Here is a 27346-nt window from a genome sequence, read left to right as displayed (position 1 = left end):
GAATACTAGATAACAAGCTATTCGTGCCCAAAGATGGCTGCCACAAATTCTCATGAGAAGAGATGGAGCTAGTCTTATTACTCAACTTCTACATTGATTATATCACTTCTCCCTTTTGAATAGGCATATTTATGCAGTGTGAGATCATGTGATTTCAGCAGGTCCAGCCGTTGTCTATTCTTTTCTTTCTTCTCTTTTACTATGGATACTAGCCACTGCTTTGAGTTACCGCAGTCAGGAATTAGGTGATACAATCCCAAGAACTGGAGTCAAACTTAATGGGAAAACAGAAGGCACTGCTTATACTTTAAACCTAAGTCATGAGATGATAGCCAGTTGATCCCAGAGAGGCCTATGCTGGTCCGTTAAAAATTAAGTAGAACTCTGACTCTCACTTGGCTTTTTATCCTTTTATGCTATGCTCCTTCACATTCTTGACAATGCATATAAGAATGGCAGCTTGGCTGACCAAGATTAGGCACTTCTCATTTCTCTAATCAAATTCCTTTGAAACATTATCTTTTAATGAAAACATAGAAGAGCACTTTCTTTTAATTCAAACACAGAAGAGCACTTAAATCTGTTTGTGAAGTCCTTGCCTCTTTATCTGCTACCCAACATCCTTCCCTTTCCAAGCAAGTTTTTAACTGGCAGAGCAGACACTATGGCGATACTCTACCACTAAGGGAGGTAGTGAACTCTATTTCATGCAAGAAATAGCAGTCTGACCACTCTCATCATAGCCACCATAATCAGTACCTATTCTTTTAATCCTATTGCCCATTTGGCAAAAATTAAACAAAGAAGAACATGTATCCTATAAATTATTAAACACTATTCTTATTTCAGAATATGTGGTTATAGTCTTAAAAATAATCCAAACTTCTGCAATTTTTTGTGATAATTGATATACATAAAGGTATAGTTGTAGAATCATTTACCTTATGAAAATGAAAGTAATATTTTACCACTTGAAGCTAAGTCATTAGGACCATTATAGAGTTAGTAGTGGTACAAATGTTCTTTTTCTGCACTAACTTCTGCAGTAATTTAAAACTATTTTAAATTATTTCAAAAAAAAACACAACCTCAAATATGTAAGATCTTTTAATTGTATACTGTACCATGTCAATATACAGCTTATTTATTTTTCTTGGTTCATATGTCTTGAGCCTCTATCATCTCTATAACTGTTACACTTATAAGCAAGTTCTATTAGTAATACAATTGTGCAGATATTCTCTTATGATTATACTCTGTGTCTCAAAATATTATGAAAAACTGATGTCCTTATATGACATTTGGATATCAGTAAATTTCAATGTATAACAAAGCTTGGAAACTCTTGGAAAAATCAGTACAACTTTAGTATTACAAGGTAGTGCTAGAAAATGAGGACTCTGGAGTCTTACTGCCTGGGTTTAAGTACTGGCTCCCACCCTGTGTGTAACTGTGGGTAAAATTTCTTAATCCTTCCATTCTTCAGTTCCCTTAACTATAAAATGGGGTAATACTGGTACTTATCTCATATATGGTTGAGGTTCAAAATGAAGAAAAATGTTTAAAGTGCTTATGTAATAAGTGTTTGATAAATATTAGCTATGAAAGTTAGCTATTCTTTGTCCACATAAAGATAATTAAACATCATTCTAAAGCAGATTCGCTTAGAATTTTTTTACTACAACTGAGTCTCCAAAACAAAAAATTTACAGAAATATTTTGAATTTGTGGTTCAGTTAATCATATCTGACTTACACTATTCTTCATATCATTTTCAATGAAATAATTTACACATGCACAAAAGAAGCTTTCTTATCTCTGAGTAGGTAGGTGGGTGCAGCTAGACTTTTTTCTTTTTGCAATGACTAAGGAACAAGGCAGGTTAAATTGACATAAAAGAAAAGAGATTCAGTTCAACAAACAGAAAAGAAGTGCTGAATCACTGAAATGATAGTCACCTATTTGGTTCTAAACAACAACATATAGTTCAGATTCATGTGAATAAAACCCATCAATATATTTATATATCATAAGAAAATTGGCTGCCATTTCTCTGCAAATGGTAGTTTGTAGTATGTTTCTTCCAAACAAATGAATGTTGTGCTGGGAATAAGTTATTATTTTCTACCTTTCTTTTATGATGGGTTGTAGAAGCATCCATCTCTTCTTCCCCTATGTTATCAATTTGTGAAGTTGGACTACAATTCATTCTCTCTTCTTCTTGCCTCTGTAGTCTGTCTGCTACAGCCTGGATAGCTTCTGTCCATTCTTCCCTGTAAAAATGAGTACAATTTCCCATTAATAGAAGATGGCAAATTATTTAAATATTTCCTTTTTAAAATATGAAATCGATACAAATAAAATCTATTCAGATTATACACACACAACACACATAAGCATACACTCCCACCATCACCCCAAGGTGAAAAGAATCCTAAATACATTTCACCACAGGCCTAAAGTCTACAGTAACGTTTTTTGGAAGTATGCTGAAGAAAGAGAGAGAAGAAAAAATTTTTTGAAAACTCAAGTTAAAATCACTTAAATGAACAGTTATATTTTATTTGACTGTATATATCCTATTTCTAAACAGTCTCACTCTGTCACCTAGGCTGGGATTCAATGGCATCATCTCGGCTCACTGCAACCTCCACCCTCCAGGTTCAAGCGATTCTCCTGCCTCAGCTTCCTGAGTACCTGGGATTACAGGCATGTGCCATGATACTTGGCTAATTTTTGTATTTTTAGTAGGGATGGGGTTTCACCATGTTGGCCAGACTGGTCTTGACTCCTGACTTCAAGTGATCTGCCCAACTTGGCCTCCCAAAGTGTTGCAATTACAGGTATGAGCCACCACACTTGGCCCATTCTAACTATTAAAGTTGACCCCTGAAAGTTTGCTGCAGTTTTTAAAAGTGTTTTGCTTAAGCATTTCAAGTCCATAATTGACATCCTTAAGATTACAAGGTCCAACAGACATTCCAAGGAAAGATTTTCAAAGCCAAAACCTTTCCCTATTTCTGGATCATACTAAGTTTCTTTAAAAAAAAAAAATGAAATTGTCACAGCTCATAGTTTGAACAATCAGTCTCAAGAGCACCTGTATCAAGCTTTATTTTTTTGACATTTGGCTATCAAATCAAGGGTCATTATTTTTCCATATAAATTGTAAAATCAGCTTGTCTGCTTCTTAAGGTCTACTTGAATTTTGACTGGAAGTATATTAAATGTATAGATCAATTTTGGGGGAACTACCATCTTGATTTAAATCTTCCAATCCATGAACATGGTATAGCTCTACATTTATTTAGGTCTTTAGTTTCCCAATGCAATGCTTGTAATCTTCTGTGTAAAGATCTTTCACATCTTTAACTGAATTTATTCCTACATACAGTCATGCACCACATAACAATGTTTCAGTCAATGATGGACTGCATACACAATGGTGGTCCCCTAAGATTACTATACTGTATTTTTACTGAAGCTTTCCTATGCTTTTATAGGAAAGCATAGGATTTGTGTTCCTATTTGTGTTTAGATACACAAATACTTACCATTACATTGCAACTGCCTACAGTATTCCATACAGTAATTCACTGTACGGTTTGCAGCCTGGGGGCCATAGGCTATACCACATAATCTAGGTACGGGGTGGGCTACACCATCTAGGTTTGTTCAAGTAGTATGTTTACATAATGTTACCTAATGACGTGTTTCTCAAAACATATAATTGTCATTAAGTGACACAAGACTGTTCTCTTATGCTATTGTGGAGGGTTTTTTCTTTCACTTTCTAATTGTTCTTGCTAGTATTTAAAAATACAATTGATGTTTGTATATTGACTTTGTACACTGAAACTTTACTAAATTCATTTATTAGTTCTAGTAGCTCTTATTTTTCTGGATTTTCTACACATGCAACCATACTGTAGGCAATCAAGAGCAGCTTTACTTTGTTTCCAATCCATATGCCTTTTACATCATTTTCTTGCTTTATTGCCCTAGATAAGACCTTCAGCACAATGTTAAATAAAAGTAAAGAGAGCAGCATACATGCTTTGTTTCACAAGTTAGAAATAACATTGAGTTTTCACCCCCTTGAGTATTATATAAATTGTAAATCTTTTATACATACACTTACTTGATCACCTGAGTAAGTTCTGTTCTATTTCTAACCAGCTGCATCTTTTTAATGAAAGTTTGTTAAATTTTGTCAAATGTAAGCCAGGCTCAGTGGCTCACGCCTGTAATCCCAGCACTTTGGGAGGCCCAGGCAGGCAGATTACCTGAGATCAGGAGTTAGAGACCAGCCTGGCCAACATGGTGAAACCCTGTCTCGACTAAAAATACAAAACTTAGCTGAGCGTGCTGGTGGGAACCTGTAATCCCAGCTACTCGGGAGCTGAGGCATGAGAATCACTTGAACCCAGGCGATGGAGGTTGCAGTGAGCCGAGATCATGCCATGGCACACCAGCCAGAGCAAAAGAGCAAGACTCTGTTTCCAAAAAAAATAAAAATAAAAATTGTCAAATTATTTTTCTGTATCTGTATAAAATGATCACAGCTTTTTTATCTTTATTATATTAATAAGGTGAACTTAGCTTAACAGTTTCCAGATGGTAATACAACTTTTAATTCTTGAAATAAGCTTCATTTGGTCACAAGTATCATCCTTTTTACCTTTTGTTTAATTTGATATTTTGTTAACAAATTTTGCATATAATTCACAAGTGTATTGGGCCATAGTTGTCTCTTAAAATAGTATTGTCTGGTTTCACAGTGGCCTTATAAAATAAGTTGAGAAGTATTCCTTTCTCATTATTTCTGAAACAGTTTCTATAGCACTGGTCAAAATTCTTCCTTAAATTTTTGCTAGAACTCACCAATAAGGCTGTCTGGGCTTGAAAACTTTGAGGAAAGGTTCTTAATTACTAATTCACATCCATTCCTTGCTAATGGGTTTTCTAATGTTTTCTTGGGACAGTGTCAGTAATTGGCGTCTTCTTTTTCTTTAACTATATCCGAAAACGTTTTTCAATTCTATTAATTTTTTTTCCAAGTAGTTGTTTGGTTTTATTGATTATTCTCTACTCTTCTGTTTTTCTATTTCACTGATTTCTGATTGGTATTGTTTCTTTCCGTTTTCTTTGGGTTTCATTTACTTTTCTGGTTTCTTAAGATGGAAGCTTAAGTTAATGATGTGAGAACTTCCTTCTTTTTAAAAACAGGTATTTAAGGCTATAAATTTCCCTCTAAGCACTCATTTAGCTACACCCCACACATTTTGATATGTTTATTTTCATTACTGTTCATTTAAAATTATTTTCTAATGGCTCTTGTGAGTTTTGTTTTTGAGGCAATGATTATGTTGTTTAATTTCCAGTAAATGGCATTTTTCTATTGTCTTATTAGTACTGACTTCTAATTAATTCTACTGTGATTACAGAACACACACTGTATAACTTTAATCTTCCAAAATGTATTGAGAATTTTTTTACGACTAAGAATATGCTCTATCCTGATCAATGTACCATGTGTACTTGAAAATGTCTGTTCTGCCACTTTTGAGTATTCTATAAGTATCAGATATATCAAGGTGGTTGATCATGTTATCCTATGTCTTAGCTGATTTTTTTGTGTAGCTGCTCTACCAAGTGCTGAGAATTTTTATATCTCCAAATATGGTTGTGAAATTGCCCATTTTTATCCCTTTACTTCTGTTATATGTGTTGATGACTACTATATTGTCCTGTTCGATAGATACTTTTCTCATTATACAGTATCCTAATAGTCTCTGGTAATACATTTAATCTGAAATAATACAGCAATCCATCTTTCTTATGTTTACTCTTTCCATGATCAATCTTTTCCAATCTATTTATTTTCAACCTATATATTTATCTCTTTTTCTCCTTTCCTGCCTGTTTTTTAAAAAATTATTTTATGTTTTCTCAAAATTCCATTTAAATTTTCCTGTTGGCTTTTCAGTCATCTTTTTTTGTAATTATTTTTATGTATATCCCTAACTTTATATGGTCCACTTATATAACATATGCCAGAATAATTTTTTTATACTTCCATTTCTCCTCCAATTAGCCTGGTAGCCACCATACTCTATCCTTTCGGTAGCTGTAATTGAAATTATAATATTTAACCTTGACTTAGCAAAGTCTACAGCAACCTCCCAAAAAGTTAACTCCATTTTTGTTGCGAACTCAATTTATGTTATTACTTCAGATACTTTTCATTCTTTATAGAATTAAACCACAAAATAAATTATATTTAAAATCAATGCTTATTTTTATTTATTGGTTCATTTAACCATTTTGTTTTTCGTTCCTTTCTGTATCTATCCTCCTGTCTGAGATTATTCTTATTCTGTCTAAAGAATACTAGGTTAGTTATTACAGGAGTGCTAGTGACAAATCCTATCAACTTTTTGGGGGGTGGGGGAAACAGGCTGGTCTTGAGCTCCTGGGCTCAAGTAATCCTTCTGCCTCAGCCTTCCAAAGTGCTGGTACTACAGGCATGAGACACAGCACCCAGCCTCTCTCAATTTTATTACTAAAAATATTTTCATTTTACTTTTATTTGTGGGAAATACTTGTTTCTGAGCATTTATTTTCTTTCAGATCTTTGGGGATATCATTCTATCATCATCATTCCATTATTTGGGAACATCATTCCATTATATTTCATTGTTATTCTATTCCACATATTGATACATTACCTTTTGGTCTATTTGTTGCTGCTCTGAAAGCGAAGTACATTTTTTTCTCTACCTACATTGGGGATTTGCCCACTATTTTTGTTGTTTTTGTTTTCGTTTTTTTATTGTTTTTGTTTCTTCAGACGAGGTCTCGCTCAGTCGCCAGGCTGGAATGCAGTGGCGCAATCTCAGCTCACCGCAACCTCCACGTCCCGAATTCAAGTGATTCTCCTGCCTCAGCCTCCCCAAAGTAACTGGGATTACAGGCATGTAATCTCAGTGCCCAAACCCAGCAAAGTTTGGTATTTTTAGTAGAGATAAGGTTTCATCATGTTGGCCAGGATGGTCTCAATCTCTTGACCTCATGATTCACCTGCCTTGACGTCCCAAAGTGCTGGGATTACAGAAGAGCTCCTATGAATATGATTTTATTGTCTGTTTTTTTCCTCTACGATTTTGGCCACATTGTGAACTCATTTTTAACAAGTCCTGGACACAGAACATGAAAACTGAGATAATGTGAGGCCTAGGAAGATATAATCTTTTAGAGAGAATTTACATCTGCTTTTAGCAAACTCCTAGGAAAAAATTTACATTTGCTTTTAGCAAGCTCCTAGGAGACTAGCAAATCACCTTCACTCAATGTCAGGACTGAAATAATTTATAGTTATACATCAGTCCTCTCAAGGCAAATCTATTTCCTGTTTACTCTTTCTTATATGGTACAGTCCTTTAAGCTACCAATACCAAAAGGTAGTGGTTTACCATGTCTCCTCTTTGGCAGATCCTAGATTCCAAAATATCACTCCCAGCTCTGGGAGCTACTCAAAATCTCTCCATCTCCAATACTACTACAAGAACTGGCAGGTAACTCAAAGGGAAAAAAGTAGGTTCACTCTCTGGGTTTCCGTGTTCAATAAAGTTTTAGCCCCATAAATCTTAGGCTTATCAGCCCTCTGATGCGTTTTAAAAAGCAAAAACAAACAAAAGTCTTTTACAGCTTTACTAGTAGTAGTTAGCTAGACTACTGACCCAAATTACCTGATTCACCATAATTGACGGTATTTAAACTATAACCCTACACCATTTGGTGGGGGTGGGGGTTGGGTAAATCCTGCAAAAAGCATCAGGCCAAAGTACCTGACTAATTGAAAGAGGGCATCCAATCTTCCATTTCCTAAGTAATGTTTAAAAACATAATGAATTTCAAAAACAGAATGGAGACCCCTATAAAGAAGTAAATTAATCTTTTAAAAGTACATAGACTACTTATACAAAAAAAATCAATTTTCACAAACTGATTATTTACTAATAAATATCTAATTAAATGTCTAATACATGTGTGCTACTAAAGTTTAAATAAGGAATGGCTTAGGAAGAACTTACAGTCTGGTGGGGGAACCTTGGTACTGTGAATAAGTATAATAAAGTGTTACAAGTAAAATGACCGAAATATACACAGAGTACAGTGGTGTTATAACAATAATAATCGCTTTTGATGGGAACCCAAAGAGAAAGGTAATTCTTGAATGTGGATGTGCAAAATGAGTTGGTACTTACCAGGATGAGGAAGAGACAAGCAAAGGATATGAGGTGTTCCTAGCAGTAGGGGCAAAAGGGAAAGAAGGAAAGAGCTACAGGTAATATAAAAGCAAAGGACAGCGTTAGTACTTGGGAAGCTACAGGGAGTTCAATATATCTGGAACGCGGTGGGAGCGAGGTATGTGTGTGCACAGGCACGTGTCTCTGAGTGTGACTGAGAGTGTAGTGGTCATGGTTGTGACAATGAAAGTAGTTAGCTGTAAGAAAGAAAAATAACCTTAGTCTATATTGTGGATGGTCATACACAGCAGAATAAAGTCCATATACAAATCGTATTTAACAGTAGATAAGTGTATCCATTAAAATCATAAAAAAAAGGTATTTGCTATCATCAAGTTATTAAACATTGCTTAAAAACGCAGAGAAATAATACATAAATTTTCAAAACAATACATAAATAATACAGAAATGAAGAGACGAAATTGTTAATGTTTGCAGATAATGGGTCTACAAAAGAATAAATGTTTTGGGTTGCTTAACCCCAAAGACGATGGTATTAGGAAGTGGGCCTCTGTGAGGTCATGACAGAACTCATAAATTAAATTAGTACACTTATAGAAAAGTCCTCAGAGTGTTACTTTGGCCCTGTTACTATGTGACAATACAGGGGAAAGACATCTATGAACCATGAAGAGGCACCTCTCTAGACACCGAATTTTCCAGCACTCTTGAACTTAAACATCTGGCGTTCGGAACTGTGAGAAATAAATTTCTATTGTTTATAAGCTACTCAGTTTATGATATTTTATTACAGCAGCCCAAAGGAACTAAGGCAAATCCCATTTACAAGAGCATCAAAAAGAGTAAGTTACTTTAGGAATAAACTTAACAAGTAAAGTGAAAGATCTATACACTGAAAACTATAAAACATTGCTGAAAGAAATTAAAGAAGAAACAAGCAAATGCAAAGACATCCCATGTCCAGGCGCTGGAAGATTTCACATGGTTAAGACATGAAGGCTGCAAAGTAAGCTACAGATACAATGCAGTCCTTAGCAAAATCCTGCAGCATTTCTGCAGAATCAAAAAAAAATCCTAAAATTTACACAGAAACCATCCAGAGTCCCAAACAGCAGAAACAATCTGGAGAAAGCAAAAAGCTGACGGCTTCATACTTCTGACTTCTAAATGAATCCTAAAACTCCAGTAATTAAAACAGTTTGGTACTGGCATAAAGACATATAGACCAATGGAACAGAACAGAGAGCCCAGATAATAAAACCATAGATATATGGTCAAATGATCTCTGACAAGGGTGCCATGACTAACACAATTCGGAAGGATAGGGGGCCACAGTGGCTCCGGCCAGTCGTCCTGGCGCTTGAGGAGGCGAGGCCATGAGTTCAAGGCCAACCTGAGCAACGTTACAATGTGGAAGGATAGGCTCTTTAACAAATCGTGTGGGAAAACTGGGTGTCAACATGCAAAAGAAAATTGGAGCCTTATTTTACACCACACACAAAACAAACTCAAAATGGATCAAAGAGTAAATGTAAGACCTGAAACTACAAACTACTAGGGAAAAAACACAGAAGAAAAGCTTCATAACTTGGATTTCTTAATGATAACAAAAGCAGTAATAGATGAGTAGAACTACATCAAAATAAACAGTTTCTGCACAGCAAACAACAGAATGAAACAGCAAACTACAGAATGAGAGGATATATTTGCAAACCATATGTCTGATAAGGTATTAACATTCAAAATGTATAAGGAACTCCTACAACTCAATAGCAAAAACAAAAAACACGCAATTAAAAACTTGGCAAAAGACTTGAATAGACATTTCTTCAAAGAAGACATATGAATGACATCGGTATTTGAAAAATGCTTAGCATTACTAAATATCAGGGAAGTGTGAATCAAAATCACAATGAAACATCACCTCACACCTGCCAGGATGGCCGTTATTTTTAAAAGAACAACAGAATAAGAAAAATAAGTGTCAGCAAGGATATGAAGAAATTAGAACCTTGTGCACTATTGTTGGAAATGTAAAATAATGTGAGTGCTACAGAAAACAGTATGGAGATTCTTCAAAAAATTAAAAATAGAACTACCATATGAGCCAGCAATCACACTTCTGGATACTTATTCAAACAAAGTGAAATGAGGAACTTAAAAATATATTTGCCCTCTCATGGTCATTGTTGCATTATTCACAATAGCCAAGAGGTGGAAACAACCTAAATATCCATCAACAGATGAATGGATAAAATAAATGTACTAGCCAGGCGTGTGGCTCATGCCTGTAAATCCGGCCAAGGTAGGAAGATTGCTTGAGGCCAGGAGTTCCAGGCAAGCCCTGGCAACATGGAGAAACCATGTCTCTACCAAAAAAAACTATTTTTAATTAGTTGCATGTGTGCCTGTAGTCCCAGCTACTGGGGAAGCTAACCTGGGAAGATCCCCTGGGCCTGAGTGCTAGGCTGCAGTAAGCCACAATCACACCACTGCACTCCAGCCTGGGTGACAGAGCAAGATCCTGGCTCAGAAAAATGAACAAAGGCAAATGTGTTACATACATGCACTGGAGTATTATTCACCCTTAAAAAAAGAAGAAAATCCTCTAATATGCTACAACATGGATAAACTTTGAAGACATTATACTAAGAGAAATAAGACAGTAACAGGACACACATTGTATGATTCCACTTATGTGACCTGTCTAAAGTAGCTGAATTCACAGAAGCAGAAAGCAGAATGGTGGTTTCTAGGGGCAGGGGATAGGGGAATGCAAAGTGCTATTCAATGGGAACAGAGGTTCAGTCATGCCAGATGACAAAGGTCTAGAGATCTACTCTACAACAATATGCACACATACTTAACAATACTCTATTATACCCTTAAAAAGGTAAGAAAATTTCATATTATGTAATTTTTTAAATTTTTAAAAAGAAAGCACTAATGTAGCTAAGAATACTTTTATTAAAAAATAAGGGAAATGTTGCTATACTAGTAGTTAAAAATTTTATCAAATTTCTCTATTTAAAGCCATGTGGTATTAATGCTAGAATACAGAAAAGTCAAAGGGGGGAAAAAAAAGACTAAATCCTAAAAACCCAAACATGTATATGTGCTATCCACAAACAGTGGGGGGGAAAAAATGGATTATCAAATAAATGAAGATAAGACGACAGGCTCCCCATTGAGAAAAAATAGAGTCTAACCTTATTTCATGAACTGAAATAAATAGAAGATAGGTGAGAGATATACATTTAGTTTACGACAGGTAAAAATTGTAGACTGAGCAGAATGTTAAAAATAAAGAGTTTTTCTAACTCTCACTAACCCTCTCTAAGTCTTCAATGATATTACACTAAAGTCATACAGAATTTCCAAACACCAGATTCTAGAGGTATTCAGAAATGCACATACCAATGGCAAATAAGTATGCTGTTTTTCATTTTAAGAATACAGTTTTTTTCTTATAGTTATAAATACAAATGAAAACTAGTTGTTCAGAAGAGTAGCATGTTATTATAGGAATAGCAAAGGATTTTAGAGTCTTAAGATCTGACATAAATCCACCTTTGTAAACACAAATGGCAAAATGAATTGTACTTCAATAGATGTTATAAATCCACTAATGATATTTTCAAAGAATATAAATGGAAAGTTCCATTTATCTAGCCAGACAATAAATACTGTGTTGGGCCAAGGACTATATGCTAAAGATTTTTTTTTTTTTTTTTTTTTTGAGACGGAGTTTCGCTCATTACCCAGGCTGGATTGCAATGGCGTCATCTCAGCTCACCGCAACCTCCGCCTCATCAGTTCAGGCAATTCTCCTGCCTCAGCCTCCTGAGTAGCTGGTATTACAGGCACATGCCACCATGCCCAGCTAATTTTTCGTATTTTTAGTAGAGACGGGGTTTCACCATGTTGACCAGGCTGGTCTCGATCTGTTGACCTCGTGATCCACCCACCTTGGCCTCACAAAGTGCTGGGATTACAGGCTTGAGCCACCGCGCCTGGCCTATGCTAAAGATTTTTAAAATGAGTGAGGAAGCCATGATCTTTGCTGTCCAGAATCTGAAAGTTTAGTGAGAAATGCAAGGAAGGATTACAGTTATAAAATATACTTGATAGAAAGGTACAAAGAAATATGTAAGTATATATATAGCAGGGGAACCTGACTAGTCTATAAGAGTCAGAGGTTTTGTAGGAAAAATGACATTTTAAGCTCATATCTGAAAAGATACATAGGAATTAGCCCAACTTAATGTTTATGGGCCATGGGGTGGAGATACAAACTGAAAAGCTCAGTACTATCAGGGAAGAAAAGGCCCAGGATAGATGGGGGTGAGGGAAGGGTGGGCAGGCAGGATAGGAATTTGGGAATCCACACCCAGAACTGTATATATACTAAAAGCCTAAATATATCTGTATACTTTTGGAAGTATACAAAAGAATATATCAGTGCTTAACTCTGTTCTACATTTCTTATTCATACACTATCATTTACTCTATTATCAAAAGTGTTATTAAAATAATACTTTACCATGTTGCTTTTACTAAAATTTTAGACAAGACTGTTAAAACTCAATTTATTCGTTTGGAAAAGCTAGTCAGATTTAACTTCACAAAGTTGCTGATTGGGATCAATTTAGTAACATGGGCAGGTTGATAATTTTGTGACTGTGGTCTCTGAACCTGACTCAGTATCAAAGTGAGCAGATATAGAATTGGGAAGTGGTTGTAAAAATTGATCAATCAGGAGGATAAAAAGTGGACCTGATAAAGTTGACAAGTTGCTTACCACAGTGACAGTATTGTCACTACCCTCTTTAAAAATGACAATCAGTGCTAATTAATCCTCCTTCCTGCTCCTAAGACCCAATCTTAGAATCCTTAGCAACACAGTGCTTCAGGCAGCCATGTGCAATTAATTTAGAATGCATGTTGCTTGCCATCCTTTGGTATCACTAACCTCAGAATTTCAAGTATGAATACAATCCTACAATTTTAAAAAAAGGTAGCTGGCTATAAAAATGTCTTTTTTAATTTATATTTTAACCTTTAAATGTTCTGTTTCTCTGAAGAAGTATATCTTCTAGCGTGTCCAGAGATTCCAATTTATTAAATATTATTTTGTAAGCCACTGTTATTCATGTTATACCAGAAACAAGAATTTAGAGATTATAGCATTTAAAAATACACTGACGTATATTTACAAATAATGAAGTCAGATGCAAATATGTCTTTAGATTGATTGCTTTTTCACAAAATGGGAAAAATCAATTTCTTACCTTTCCTCTGGAGTATCTACATGAAATGTTCTCTCTATAACAGTGGTCCACTGGAGACATCTGATTATAAATGTGTTTGGCTTTGGTCGTTCTGTTTTCATTAACTGGCATTCTAGGAATAAAATAAAATGTTTCTTTAAATAGGCATATATTTAAACCAAGAAGTAAATAATTGAGAAATCCAGAGTTCTATTTTAAACAAAATCCACTGCAAACTCACAGCTTTCCATGGATCTCCACTTAGGATTATTCACAACCTGACCTTAGCATTCCTTTCCAATCCTTCACCCATTCTGGCCACATTAACTACCTCAACTGGACTATGTAAATTTCCCCAAACACATCTTACTTTTACCAAAGTTGTAAATATGCCTTTGTTTCAGCTGTTCTCATTATCTGAAATACTGTCCCCACTTATTCTACCTCTTCATATGTATCACCTGCAGTCAAAATAATACTGATCCTTCCATGAAACCTTCCATAACACCTGTTCCCAAACTGACCATTTCATCCTCTATATTGTCATTACTTATTACCATATCCCTCACTTGTCACTTACCATAGACTATCTTACAGTATTACTTATCATTTTAAGAAAATGACAAATGTCGCGTATCCTTACCTAGATTATAACCTTGACAATATCAACTGCCTATAACTTAGTATCCAACAGCCCGGAGAGCCAGTCAGTCTAAATGTGATTAAATTCTGTTCATGAATAACTAGGAAAATGTTAAAGAACATGTGCATAGTGTAGTGCCTAAAAGTATGGATTCTGACACTGATGTGCCTGGATTCAATTATTTTTTCATACCATTAACCATACAAACTTGGACGAATTAATTAAACTCTCTGTTCTTCAACAGTTAAGTGAGAAACAATAACAGTATCTGCATCATAGAATTGATGTGGAAATAATAAATTCATGTAATAGGAGCATAACACGAAATACGTAAGCTTTCAATAAGCATTAACTATGATTGGGTATACATCTGAGCTGGGCTTTAAAGGATTAAACGGTATTGGACACCAAGAGAATATAGGGTAGGGCTGTCTGCTGACTCTGCTCTTTTGGAAGAAACTAATTGATCTCACTTGAAAAATTCAAGTCTTCTCTCAGTGCTTATCTGCTGCGTCTTATCTCCATCATTACCAACCATCGACTACCTTTTCTATGTCTTTATAGTTCCGAGTCATTAGCTGCCTTATTTATTTATTTATTTATTTTTGAGATGGAGTCTCACTCTGCCGCCCAGGCTGGAGTGCAGTGGTGCAATCCTGCCTCACTGCAACCTCCACCTACCGGGTTCAAGTGATTCTCATGCCTCCCCCACCAGAGTAGCTGAGATTACAGGCATGCACCACCATACCCAGCTAATTTTTCTATTTTTAGTAGGGACAGGGTTTCACCATGTTGGTCAGGCTGGTCTTGAACTCCCGACCTCAAGTGATCCACCTGCCTCAGCCTTTCAAAGTGCTAGGATAACAGGCTTGACCCACTGTGCCTGGCCCCAGATTAGCTCTTTATTGGCCCTTTACACTGAAAGAAATCATTCAACCAAGGATCTCTGCCTAGTTTTTCTTTTCTTACAAGTTTTCATGTTTTCAGCAATCAGCCCTAAAAATCAAAATCCAAACTTTTAAGACACACATGTCTAAACCCATAGTGAATTTACCTGGTTGAATTACTGAACCACCCTAAAACCAAACTCAGCATCTTTCCCCTAAAATTCATTCCCCTCCTGGCTTTCATAATTTTTCCATCACCCAGATTGAAACATAAAGTGATCTTCCTTTTTGAGATTGGTGCCATTGGCAATTACCAATGCTCCTCGACTTATGACTGTGTTACATCCCAATAAACCCACGGTAAGTCAAAAATATTGTAAGGCAAATGCATTTAATACACCTAGACGACCAAACATCATAGGTTAGCCTAGCTGACTTTAAACATGCACGGAACACTTCCATCACCCTAGAGTTGGACAAAATCATCTAACACAAAGCCTGTTTTGTAGTAGAGTGTTGAATACTACACATACATGGGTGTCTTGTCAACATGATGAGATGTGAAAACACAAAGCATAAGAGCATCCAGAAAAATGCTGGCAACACGGTACACTGTAGAGTATCTACTGTGCATGTTGTGATCACATGGTTGACTGGGATCTGTGATTTGCTGCTGCTGCCCAGCATCATTAGGGAGTATCATATAGCAAATAACTAGCCCAGGAAGAGACAAAAATCCAAAATTTGAAATACAGTTTCTCTTGAGTGTGTATTGCTGTTAGGACCATAGCAAAGTAAAAAAAAAAAAAAAAAAAAAAAAAAAAAAAAAAATTATATTGAACTATTGTAAATGGGAGACCATTCATAACTGGTTTTCCACTTCTGTAATTCTCCTTTAGATTCTCAGTATCCAGTGCCTAAACCTTCCAGCTGCCCTAAGACCAGATTCTTCCTATTTAGAGATGTTGAGAGACTATAAAGACAGAAACTACTCTGGGAGACATCTGAACATGTCCAAAAGTGAACTCCTCCTGACCTCTCTCAACCCTGCTCCTCCTCCTGCCAACCTCTACTGTGGCTTTCTCTATCTCAGATAATGACACCTCCAATCTTTAAATTGCCCATGCTGAAAACCCGAGAATCACCTTGGAGTCCTCTCTTCTCTGACATCACATTTACTCCTTCTGCAAATCCTGGTGTTTCCACTTTAAAAACACAACCAGTTTCTGATAACTTCTCACCACCTCCACAACCTCAGACTAAGCCATCATTGTCTCTCACCTGATGATTCCAAAAACCTTAGAATAGCTTTCCCCTGCCCCTAACTGCAGTCTCTTCTCAACACAGCAGCCAGAAATCTTAAAATGAAGATCTGCAACAAAGTTCTGCAGTGTTTCAGTTCACCAAGAATAGAAGACTAAGGCCTTTAAGTGATCAACAGGTGTCCTATGTAATCTGACCTTCCCACCAACCCCACTGAAGTTTCCGACCTATTTCCCTAGTATTCTCTTTCAGGCTACCCTGCCAGCCACCCTGGCTTCCCTGCATTTCCTCAACAATGCACTACACTCTTTCCGCTTTAGAGCTTTTTGTTAAATTGTGCCCTCTGCCTAGCATTCTTTTCCCCGTCACACACCTGCACAGCTGTCTACTTTAACCATCCTATTTAATACTGCAATTTGCATCCCTCACCTAGGACTTTCCCTGCATCTTATCTGCTCTACTTTTTATTTTCCATAGAATGTAACCATTTTCTAATATTGGTGATGAAGTTTTTTAGTATCCTTTTTGCTTATTGTCTTTTCAACAAATTGTAAACTCCACTCATATATTCTTAGCACTTAGAACTGTGCCTGACACATAGTACTCAATACATATTTTCCAAATGAATGAATTCTGATAGTAATAATCCAACAAAAAGGTAATTTTGATGACACTAAAAGATAATTTCTGGAGCAATCCTCCTTTGTAAGCAAGAAGGGATTAAATTTACTGGACAAGTAAAGAGGTGGCTCTAATCAGGAGTATAAATAGTTCAGTGATGAACTCAGAGAAAAGAAGATATAAGGGCCCAAATGCAATGAGGAGTATAGAAGCAAGGGGAAACTGATAGAAATTATTTTCTCACTGCTTCTATTTTGTCAGCGAATTAGGATGCAAGGCCATCGGAAGTAAGGTTACAAAAGGATCCACTGGGCTCTGAAAAAAAAAAAGGTATGAAACAGTACTCTGGGAAAATGAAAGTACAAAGAGACTAGGGAAATATGCCATGTCTGCTGAGCAGCATTAAGGACCAATCCGAATTTAATAATGAAGAATTTAAAGTAATAACAGAGATCATGATTGTATATTTTCTCCCAGATATATTCAGCTGCATGTGTACAGGTGAGGAACATAAAGAAATGAATTTAAGCAAGGGTGTATTTTAACCAGGTAAGTCTGTGAAAGCAAGAAAACAGAAAAGAATAGAGGAAGCAAGGCAAGGGAGTAATTACGATAATCCACTAAGAAATTTAAAATGGGTATGGAGGGAAGTGAGAACCTGGGGACGTGTAAGATAATGAAAAGGTGGTAGAATCAATAGGTCATAAATTCTATTGTAACACAATTAAGCTTTGTATAGTAGTGTTATATATTTTTTAAATATGAAAGTTTAAAAATACCAAATATAGTACTCCATAAAAAAATAAGCAATAAAAATACTGTTCATTTGAAAGATATAAGTTTTGAAATATCAGACATTATACTAATTTATACTAACAAAGAGCCAACCAATTCCTGTGACTGACTGAGCCCATCAGTCTGATTCTCTTTGAAGCCCACTGTTCCTCCCGATATCTTTCTTTTTGAAGCTCCTATTAAATTTCCAGCCTGTGGTTCACTACATTGTCCTGCATGTGTTTAACAAATGTTAATTTGGTCTTATAGCTATATTACTTAATGGCATTGTGTGCACAAGTCTTCTTACAGCACCTAGGACAGTGACAGCACATAGGAGTATACAATAAACACTTGATGACTGGGCAACTGATTGACTGGCTTTCAAGTAAACAATGGAGGACAGACACTGAAAAGAGGGGCAGGCCCAAGAGAAATACTCAAGAATAAACTATGGGGTACAGAGAAATACAGCAAAGAAGCAAAGAAAGAATGCCCAGTCTGAGGTTCACTATTTCAGTTTTACTTCAGGTTCCCATGACGATGACCGAAGGTAATTAAGACAATGGACTTTGAAATCAGAGTAAGAAATTCAAATTCAGGCTCTAATACAATCAGCGTGATCCTCTTCGAAGTATTTTGTATCTAAGCCCTCAGGTTCATCATCTTTAAAAGCTATATTATGAATTAACTATTTTCAAAACTATACCTAAATGATATAATTTAAAGAACTTCTCAACACTAGAATTTTAGAAGCTACTTAAAATACTATGTTATCAGATTCCAAAAATTAATTACTATAATTTATAAGCCTGCGAAAAACAACGATAAAACATATTACTTTACCATTCTCAAGCAGATCACTGAAAAGGAATGGCTTAGAAAAGAATACAATATTTGTATTTATGTATGGAGTGGTTTGGAAAAATATTAGAATGTAACATAATGACTAAGTAGTATGCACAACTTGACTGTTCTTACTGAATTTGCTAAGTATTCATGAACCAAATGACATATATGAAATGTCGGTTATGGGCCAAGCACTGTGCAAAATTCTGGGCGCACAAAAATTGAGTAAGAAACTCGATGAGTTCACAGCACACACCATACTTTGTTAAACATTCTATTCATGTAATTATAAAGTAGTACTTCACTCATGCCATAAATGATTTAATCAAATCCTTGTGAACCCTCTAGTCCAACAAAAATGTTACATGTAATTACAAACAAACAATATAATAGAAATATACCTCTTATTTTATAGGTCTCAGTATGAAATACTCTACAAACACATTCGATTTCTAAATAATATCCATTAAATTGGGACTGTAGAAAAGAAGAGCAATTATCAAGATATTCCAGCAGGAGTTGGATCACTACCCAGAAAATACCAATATCTTAGGATTTGTTACTGTACCAAACAAATGTAACTTAAAAAGCTGAATCCGAATTCAAAAAAGTTAAAACTCTAAATTACCATGTTAAAACCAGTGATCCAGTAAACAGAAAAACTTTTGAGTTCTTGCGTGTTGACCATAAGAAGAAATCAAAAACACATGATTCTTAAAGGAAATGGTGGTTAATAAATGGATTAGCCAATACTTCTTTAGAAGCGTATTTTCCTTTTGGTTATATAAAGACTGCCAAAACGGGGAAGGGCCATTTAAATTTTAAAAACAGAAGTAGAAACTTTGGATAGAGATTCTAAAAAGCTATTAACCAAGTGATTATAATTTTTGGAATCATGTAATATACACATGTCACTAAATGTTCTTATACAAAATCCCAGGCAGCTAACTTTTATTAAAACACATGATACTTTTCAGTGCTCTTACATTGGTACTTATATTAGATAGTTATACACTAAACTCTCCTGAGCAACATGAACCACAAGCTAAATTTCAAGTGTTCTGCTTACTTTACACCATTCTGAGCCACAGATGACAAAGTCTGTTCAAAGCTGTAATTACTCTGCAAACCTGAAAGCCAATTAGAGGGACTGCAACATGTCAAATCAAGAAATACATACACTAAAAAAAATTTTTAGAGATCATCTGTTCAGATTTTATTAAAATGTTTAAAGGTTTCTTTTCAACCAACCTCTTTAGCCATTTAAACACTAATTTTATTCTAAAATAAATTCTACTAACATCCAATGTGGAAACACAAAGACAGAATAGATTCCATTTTTTCATTAAATCACATCATGAAATAATGCTGGCTCTGAGTTATGATGACCATAAATCAAGTTTATTTTTCAGGTCTTAAACTATGATATACCATGGAGATTCTCTGAAGGGAACAAAAAGCATTTCTATTTTCTGTTTAAAGTTTTCACTATCTAGGGGCAAAAAAGCACAATGCCCACTTAAGACTGAATACATCTACCTTAAAGAGATTCATTTAATCTACTGAGTAGAAGGTGACTTAGGTGAGGCAGGTATCCAGGTAGGGACCAATTCCAGCAGCTAACTGTTGAGTGATCATGACATTCCAGGCACTGCACAGAGTGGTGCATAAATCCTATTTAATCCAAAAGACAAACCTAAAAGGTGTTATCTTCCGTTTTATAAATGAGTGAATTTACGAGACTCAAGACAAGCTAAATAACTTACCCCAAAACACACAACTATGAGTCACTATATAAGGATTTATTGCAAGTCTATCTCAATCCCAATCCCATGTTCCTCTGAAGAGAATACAGTGCTAGGAAAAGTGCCTTAAAAATCAATAATCATCTGTCAAAGCGACAGGACTGTCCGTTCCCTCTTCTCTATCTTCTCCATACCTTCCCTGTGCTTGGCCCTTCTCCCATCTAGGACACTTCTTCTCATATAAGGAAATCCAGGAAAAGTTTCAACTGATAACATTTGAGCAGGAGAGGGCTCCATTGTGTTTGCTTCTGGTTCTCTCCACAATATAGGGATGGACGTGAATGAGGATTATCCCCTAGCAGGATCCTGATCCTCCACATCTAGTTTCTCTAGGTAGGAGTAATGGGAGGTGGTTTAGAATGCGAAGCTGAAGGGAAAGAAAGTGGAAGGGATAGCAGAAAGGAAGGCAGGAGAGTCTCTAGGTTCTTTCACTGCTGGCTCTCACATTCTGCAATACTAATGAAGTTAATGATTTAAAAAATGTTCAATCACTAATAATGGAAAAGTGATCTGCAGACTTGCATCAATCCAGCTTCACATTTCTCGTTATTTTTGTCTGAACCATTTGCCTGTTTATCACCCAGACTCAACATACCTTTCTCCACACAGGAGAGAGGAGAGAAAACTAAGTTCTTACATTTGATTCCATAAGACAAGGAGTTCAATAAATAAGGGGAGTAAGATTGGGTTACTAACATGACATTTCCCTCTAGAAGATGTTTTTCACTTTATGATCCACATTCCAAATTGTGACATTTTAATTACCATAAACCACCATTCTGGAATTAACATGAAACACTATTTACGAACTTGAGTTGAATGTGAAATCATGATATGTTAATGTGAACTTCTCCTAACACATTTTTCTTTTATAAATATGGTCACTACAGATACTACCATTTACCAAAAGCACATTTACAGAGCCAATATTTTCCCCATCAACATTTCTCTATCTTGTTTGCCCACAGAATCCTGCCTCTAATTAAACAAACATACACCTCAAGAGTCTTCTGGAACAACTGCTCTCTACATACCCACTGCCTACTTGAAATTTCAAATAAAAATACTGTGGTCATTTTGAGACAATAGTTAACATATAAAAATGACATGAGACATTTCTTAACAGAATTATAAGAGGCCTGTAAACATCTAGTGGACTCAAGGAATTAGGCGTGTTGATTTTTTGGCTTTGATTTTGGTTTTTGCAGTATAATTGCCATGGGCTGTTAAAAAATGTAGTAAAATATACGTAACATAAAATGAACCATTTTAACCATTTTAAGTGTGCAGCTTGGTGTCATAAGTAAATTCACATTGCTATGTGGGCAAGTTGGTTTTTAAACATATTTCTTGATTTACTTTCACTATACAAATCATCCATGCTTAATACAGAAAAGTTCATAAGCACAGGCAAAATAAAAATACTCAGAATCCTACCATTCAGATATAACCATTATGAATGTTTGAATACATACATTTTTGGACCTTTTCTAAGCACTTTTTAAAATAAAAATGAGACCATAATTAATAACATTATGTGTTTTGGATATTTTCCATTTCAGTAAATAAAGATGTTCACCATGATGTTTAATGGTGGCATTAAGACTCCACTGTACTCATACACCAGAGTAAAGAGTTTACTACAGTCATAATGCATCAAACAAATAAAAGTCAATTATTCAGATGTACACAGGATCTCTAACCATTCATTACCTAACATGTTACTAAATAACATGTTAAAATCTGAAAAACAATTATGAGTACTATTTCTAAGAAAGGCTATTTATATTTCAAACAGGATGAAGTTGGGATATAACAAAATTTTTAAACAATCCAACAAAAATGTACATTAGACTGAAAATTCCCTTAGGGGAAGGTCCATACTATTTGATTTCTAGTACTACGCCTAAACATCTGGTCTGAAATAAATAAATGAACAGAATGACTAACACACTATGCCAATTTATCTGTGCCTTGGCTAACTGAAATAAAATGTTAAAAAATAGATAAAAGATCATCTACCCCTAATAAAATAATTGATTCAGGCAAAAATCATTACTGCCAACATGTCAAACCACAGATCATCTGGCAACCACATGAGGGAAGCTTAAGTTTATAATGAAGTGATGACACTGTCGCCACCATCACCCAGTGCACAATGACAGCATTACTAACAGTTGGTCAACCAAGTATTAGGTACCTCTTGACATAATACAATATGAAGTACACAGACTCACCAAGGAAACAATCTTGGTAAAAATTCTGAACATTAATCTGATGGAATCTTTAGATTTAACTGCCTTTTACAGTAAATACAGAGGTAGAGGAAAAAGTTAAATGACATCTCATAGAAATAATCAGAGAATTCCAGAAGAGAGTACTTTTGCAGGACAAATGACATAATTTCTATATTAAGTGAATGTACCCAAAAATGGGGTAAGGAGGGTAGTCTAATACCCTGCTAGACTAGAAGGGACTTAAAAGATTTATAAGAATCAAATGCAATGCACAGTTCTCCTTAATGCATTCTGGTCTAAACAAACCAGTTTGGGCAACAACTGGGGAATCTGAATATGAATTTTTATTTGGTAATACTAAAGAATAGTTTTATTAGATTTGATTGTGATACAGCTCTTAAAAAAATTTTTAGGCTGGGTGTGGTGGCTCACACCTGTAATCCCAGCACTTTGGGAAGCTGAGGTGGACAGATCATGAGGTCAAGAGCTCAAGACCATCCTGGTCAACATGGTGAAACCTCATCTCTACTAAAAAATACAAAAATTATCTGGGCATGGTGGCACATGCCTGTACTCCCAGTTGTACTTGGGAGGCTGAGGCAGGAGAATCATTTGAATCTGGGAGGCAGAGGCTGCAGTGAGCCGAGACTGTGCCACTGCACTCCAGCCTGGCAACAGAACGAGACTCCATCTCAAAACAAAACAAAAACATTTAGATTCAGAAAGTACAAGTGCAGGTTTGTTACATGCGTATATTGTATAAAGCTGAGATTTGGGCTTCTAGTGAACCATCACCCAAATAATAAACACAGTACTCAGTAGGTAGTTTTCGGGCTCTTGTCCCACCCTTCCCCTTTCTAGAATCCCCATTGCCTCTATTTCCATCTTTATGTCCATGTGTGCCCATTATTTAGCTCCTACTGAGAATAACTTACAACTTAAATGCCTCGAGTTTCCATCTGTACCAATGAGATAATTTCTACTCTCATATCTTCAAAGTAGCTTACCAGTGCATACATACCATAGTGAAATATATAATAAACATATACATAGACCAAGAAGCAGATTCAAAGTCACTTTTTTTTTGTTTTGAGATGGAGTCTTGTTTTCTCACCCAGGCTGGAGTGCAGTGGTGCATTCTCGGCTCATTGCAACCTCTGCCTATAAGGTTCAAGTGATTCTCTTGCCTCAGCCTCCAAAGTAGCTGGGATTACAGTCAACCGCCACCCACACCTGGGTAATTTTTTGTATTTTTAGCAGAGACAGCCTTTCACCATGTTGGCCAGGCTGGTCTTCAACTTCTGAATCCACCTGCCTCCACTTCCCAAAGTGCTGGGATTATAGGCATGAGCCACCGCACACACAGCCTTTCACCATGTTTGCCAGGCTTGTCTTGAACTTCTGAATCCACCTGCCTCCACTTCCCAAAGTGCTGGGATTATAGGCATGAGCCACCGCACACAGCCTTAAAGTCACTCTTTACAGAGCTTGTATTCAATGCTGCTCCTCCTCTGCCTAATGGCCCCAGTTCTTCTCCTTCATTTTGCTGGTAAATCACTCAAAATTATCTACAAGGCTGGCCTTTGTTTCTCATGCCTTAACCAATTAGCTAAATTGTGGTCTCCACCACTCTACCGAAGCCTCCTTTTCATCAGGTATATCTTCCTTGTTCTCATTTTCATTTCCTTGCAGCATTTGATATTCTTGGCTCCCTACCCTCTGAGCTCCTCTTCCTTGACTTCCATGACACTGCCTTGCCTGGTTTTACCACCATCTCATACCATTCATTAGTTTTTCTTAGGGCCTCTACTTCCAAATGGAGTTGCTCTCTTAGGCTCAGACCTTTCTGTTATGCTTTTATTTTCTGACCATTCTCCCCAGTAAATCTACACTTAATTAAACAATATTTGTTAAGTACCACAGTCTATCAGCCAGCAACCTAGGCATTGAATGGCAGTGAACAAAACGAAGTCCCTAATTTTCATAAAGCTTATATTTTACTCAGGGGATGAGTAGTCAAACAATAAACAAGCAAAACAATTAATTTATAACACAGTAGGTGCTTGTAAACATATGAAGAAAAATTAGGTCATTGAGGTAAAGTGACAAGGAGGTGATATTATTTAAGAAAGATTAATTAAAAAGGATGTCTCTAATGAAATGAGAGGCCAATGCAGATTATGTACAGGAAGATTAAGCTACCTAGAGTGAACAGTAAATGCAGACTCACAGCTGGAGAAATCCCACAGATGTATTTGTGAAATACAAGAAGTCCAGTGTAACTGAAGTCAAGTTAAGTTAGGAAAAACGTAGATGAGGTCAGAAAGATCTTCCAGTCGGTAAGGACTTTGGGTTTAATTACAGACCAGCTTCCCAGTGGTCGTCCATAACTGACACCTGATGTCTGATGACGCTCAAATCTGCTTCTTCAGTCCTAGCCCTTCTCATCAAGCTCCATCTCCATGTGGCAAAACTAGCATCTCCTTTGAGGCCCTATACTCCTTCATCCTCAAGATACCCAAAAGGGTTTTGTTTTTTGTTGTTTTATCTTCCAAGTTGAAAATTACTATAGCAGTATAGTTTTTCTATTTTATTTCCATATTATTTTCCTAATCACCCAAGAAACACTTCCTCAGTCATCTTTGACTCATCCTTCTCTTGCAACCCTCATGGCTAAGCCACCAACATTCCTATTAACAGTTTGTTCATTATGACTCTTGCAATCATCCTTTCTTGTTCCCCCCACTGCGGACACCCAATCTGGGTGTCAAAATCTCTATCACTGAAAAGACCTCCCAGGTGGTCTCCCTTTTCTACCCTTCTCCCTAAGTTGATCTATATACTACTAGTTAGATGAGTCCTACCCAAATTCATAATCTATATATCATTCTCTTCAAAAATATTTTCCTGTCTGAAGGACAATGTTCAAATACATTTCTTAGCCTGACTTTCAAAGCTAGTCCTAAGGAAGCCTCATTAACTAAAACAAAAAGTTCGAAACTGTATTCCTCACTGCCAAACTGTGAGTACGTTCTGCTAATAAACATCTCTCTTCACTGTCCCCTAAAAATTCTGATTAACTTCATGATTTAACAGCTCATGCTGTTTCTGTCACCTGAAACACACTCCCTTCCTTTTTACTTCGATTCTAGTCATTCAAGATCGTATTCCAATTCATACTCCCTATCCCTGAAGATCTCCACTTTTTATTTATATCCCGTATGCTGGTACTTTATCATATGCTGTGATTTACTTGACTGTTTTGAGTGAAACCCCTTAACTATAAGCTTCAGGGAATTTGGAACACTTCTCATAGTTCTTTTATATTCATCAAAATCTAAGCACATAAAAACTGAATTTTAAGAAAAGCTTCAAGAAACATTTCAGAAACAATAAAATTTCTCGTAACTTATTTTTTCTCATAAAATATCCTGAATATTTTAAAGGTCACACTCTTTTATTTAGGGAAAAAAATGTTATGATTTCTTTCCACCCAAAACCTGAGATAATTATTTCTTCAAAACCTAAATTGCCCGGTCAGACGCACAGGCTCGCACCTGCAATCCCAGCACTTTGGGAGGCCAGGGAAGGAGGACTGCGTGAGGCCAGAATGTGGAAGCTATATTTATTTTTAAATAAACTTTTTAATAATAAAGATGAACTAAATCACCTGGTTTAGACCACCTCTAAGATCAATAATATTTTAAAAGAATGCATGTTTTAAGCACATATATATGTTTAAATAACTCTTAATAACATAAATTAAAATATATATAGATACACATTTTTTTTGCACCCTAATCACATTCTTGATTTTGGAGCAACAGCTCTAATACTTGAGATATGTTTCTTTCCATAGGAAAAATAGAAAGGATTAGATGTAAATAATAAAGGATTTTTTACCCCCTTGGAGAAAAATTTAAAGGTAGGCCTACTCATCCAGAGTAAAGCACTGTCCAAATAAACAATGAATTGTGAAGGATTATAAACAAATCCAATAATTCCATTAAAAGCAAATATATGCCAGGTGCAGTGGCTCACACCTGTAATCCCAGCACTCTGGGAGGCCAAGGCAGGAGGATCACCTGAGGTCAGGAGTTGGAGACCAGCCCGACAAACATGGAAAAACCCTGTGGCTACTAAAAAATACAAAATTATCCGGATCTGGTGGCACATGCCTCTAATCCCAGCTACTCTGGAGGCTGAGGCAGAAGAATCACTTGAACTGAGGAGGCAGAGGTTGCAGTAAGCTGAGACCATGCCGCTGCTTTCTAGCCTGGGAAACAAGAGGGATGCACCATCTCAAAAACAAACAAACAAAAAAGCATCAAATATAAAAGTTGGGCACAGTGGTTCGAACCTGTAATCCCGGAAATTTGGGAGGCCAAGGCAGGCAGATCACATGAGGTCAGGAGTTCGAGACCAGCCTAGCCAACATGGAGAAACCCCATCTCTATTAAAAACAAAACAAAACAAAACAAACTTGGCCAGGCATGATGGTAGGTGCCTGTAATCCCAGCTACTTGGGAGACTGAGGCAGGATAATTGCTTTAACTCAGAGGATGCAGTGAGTTGAGATCATGCCATTGCACACCAGCCTGGGCAACAGAGCAAGACTCTGTGTCAAAAAAAAAAAAAAAAAGACCTTTTGGAAAGTAGTCTCTAACTTCTTTAAACTTTAAGGTCTAAGATGTGCTTTCTTTGCATTCAGGAATTCTAACTCC

At 36.2% G+C, this 27346-nt stretch overlaps 1 protein-coding gene across 15 annotated transcripts in view; it reads right to left on the bottom strand.

The window, feature by feature from the left end:
* Positions 1-27346, bottom strand: part of AKT3 (AKT serine/threonine kinase 3) — a 343677-nt gene that overhangs the window by 153720 nt on the left and 162611 nt on the right. For all 15 annotated transcript variants that reach the window (XM_078357219.1, XM_078357225.1, XM_078357226.1 and 12 more), the window contains 2 exons: positions 13565-13676; positions 2129-2273 (listed from right to left, as the gene is read on the bottom strand). In XM_078357219.1, coding sequence (XP_078213345.1) covers positions 2129-2273; positions 13565-13676 — 257 coding nt within the window. The remainder of the gene's footprint in view (positions 1-2128; positions 2274-13564; positions 13677-27346) is intronic.

This window comes from Callithrix jacchus, chromosome 19, assembly GCF_049354715.1.
Source record: "Callithrix jacchus isolate 240 chromosome 19, calJac240_pri, whole genome shotgun sequence".
Classification (NCBI taxonomy): domain Eukaryota; kingdom Metazoa; phylum Chordata; class Mammalia; order Primates; family Cebidae; genus Callithrix; species Callithrix jacchus.
This window is presented reverse-complemented; position numbering and strand designations above follow the sequence as displayed.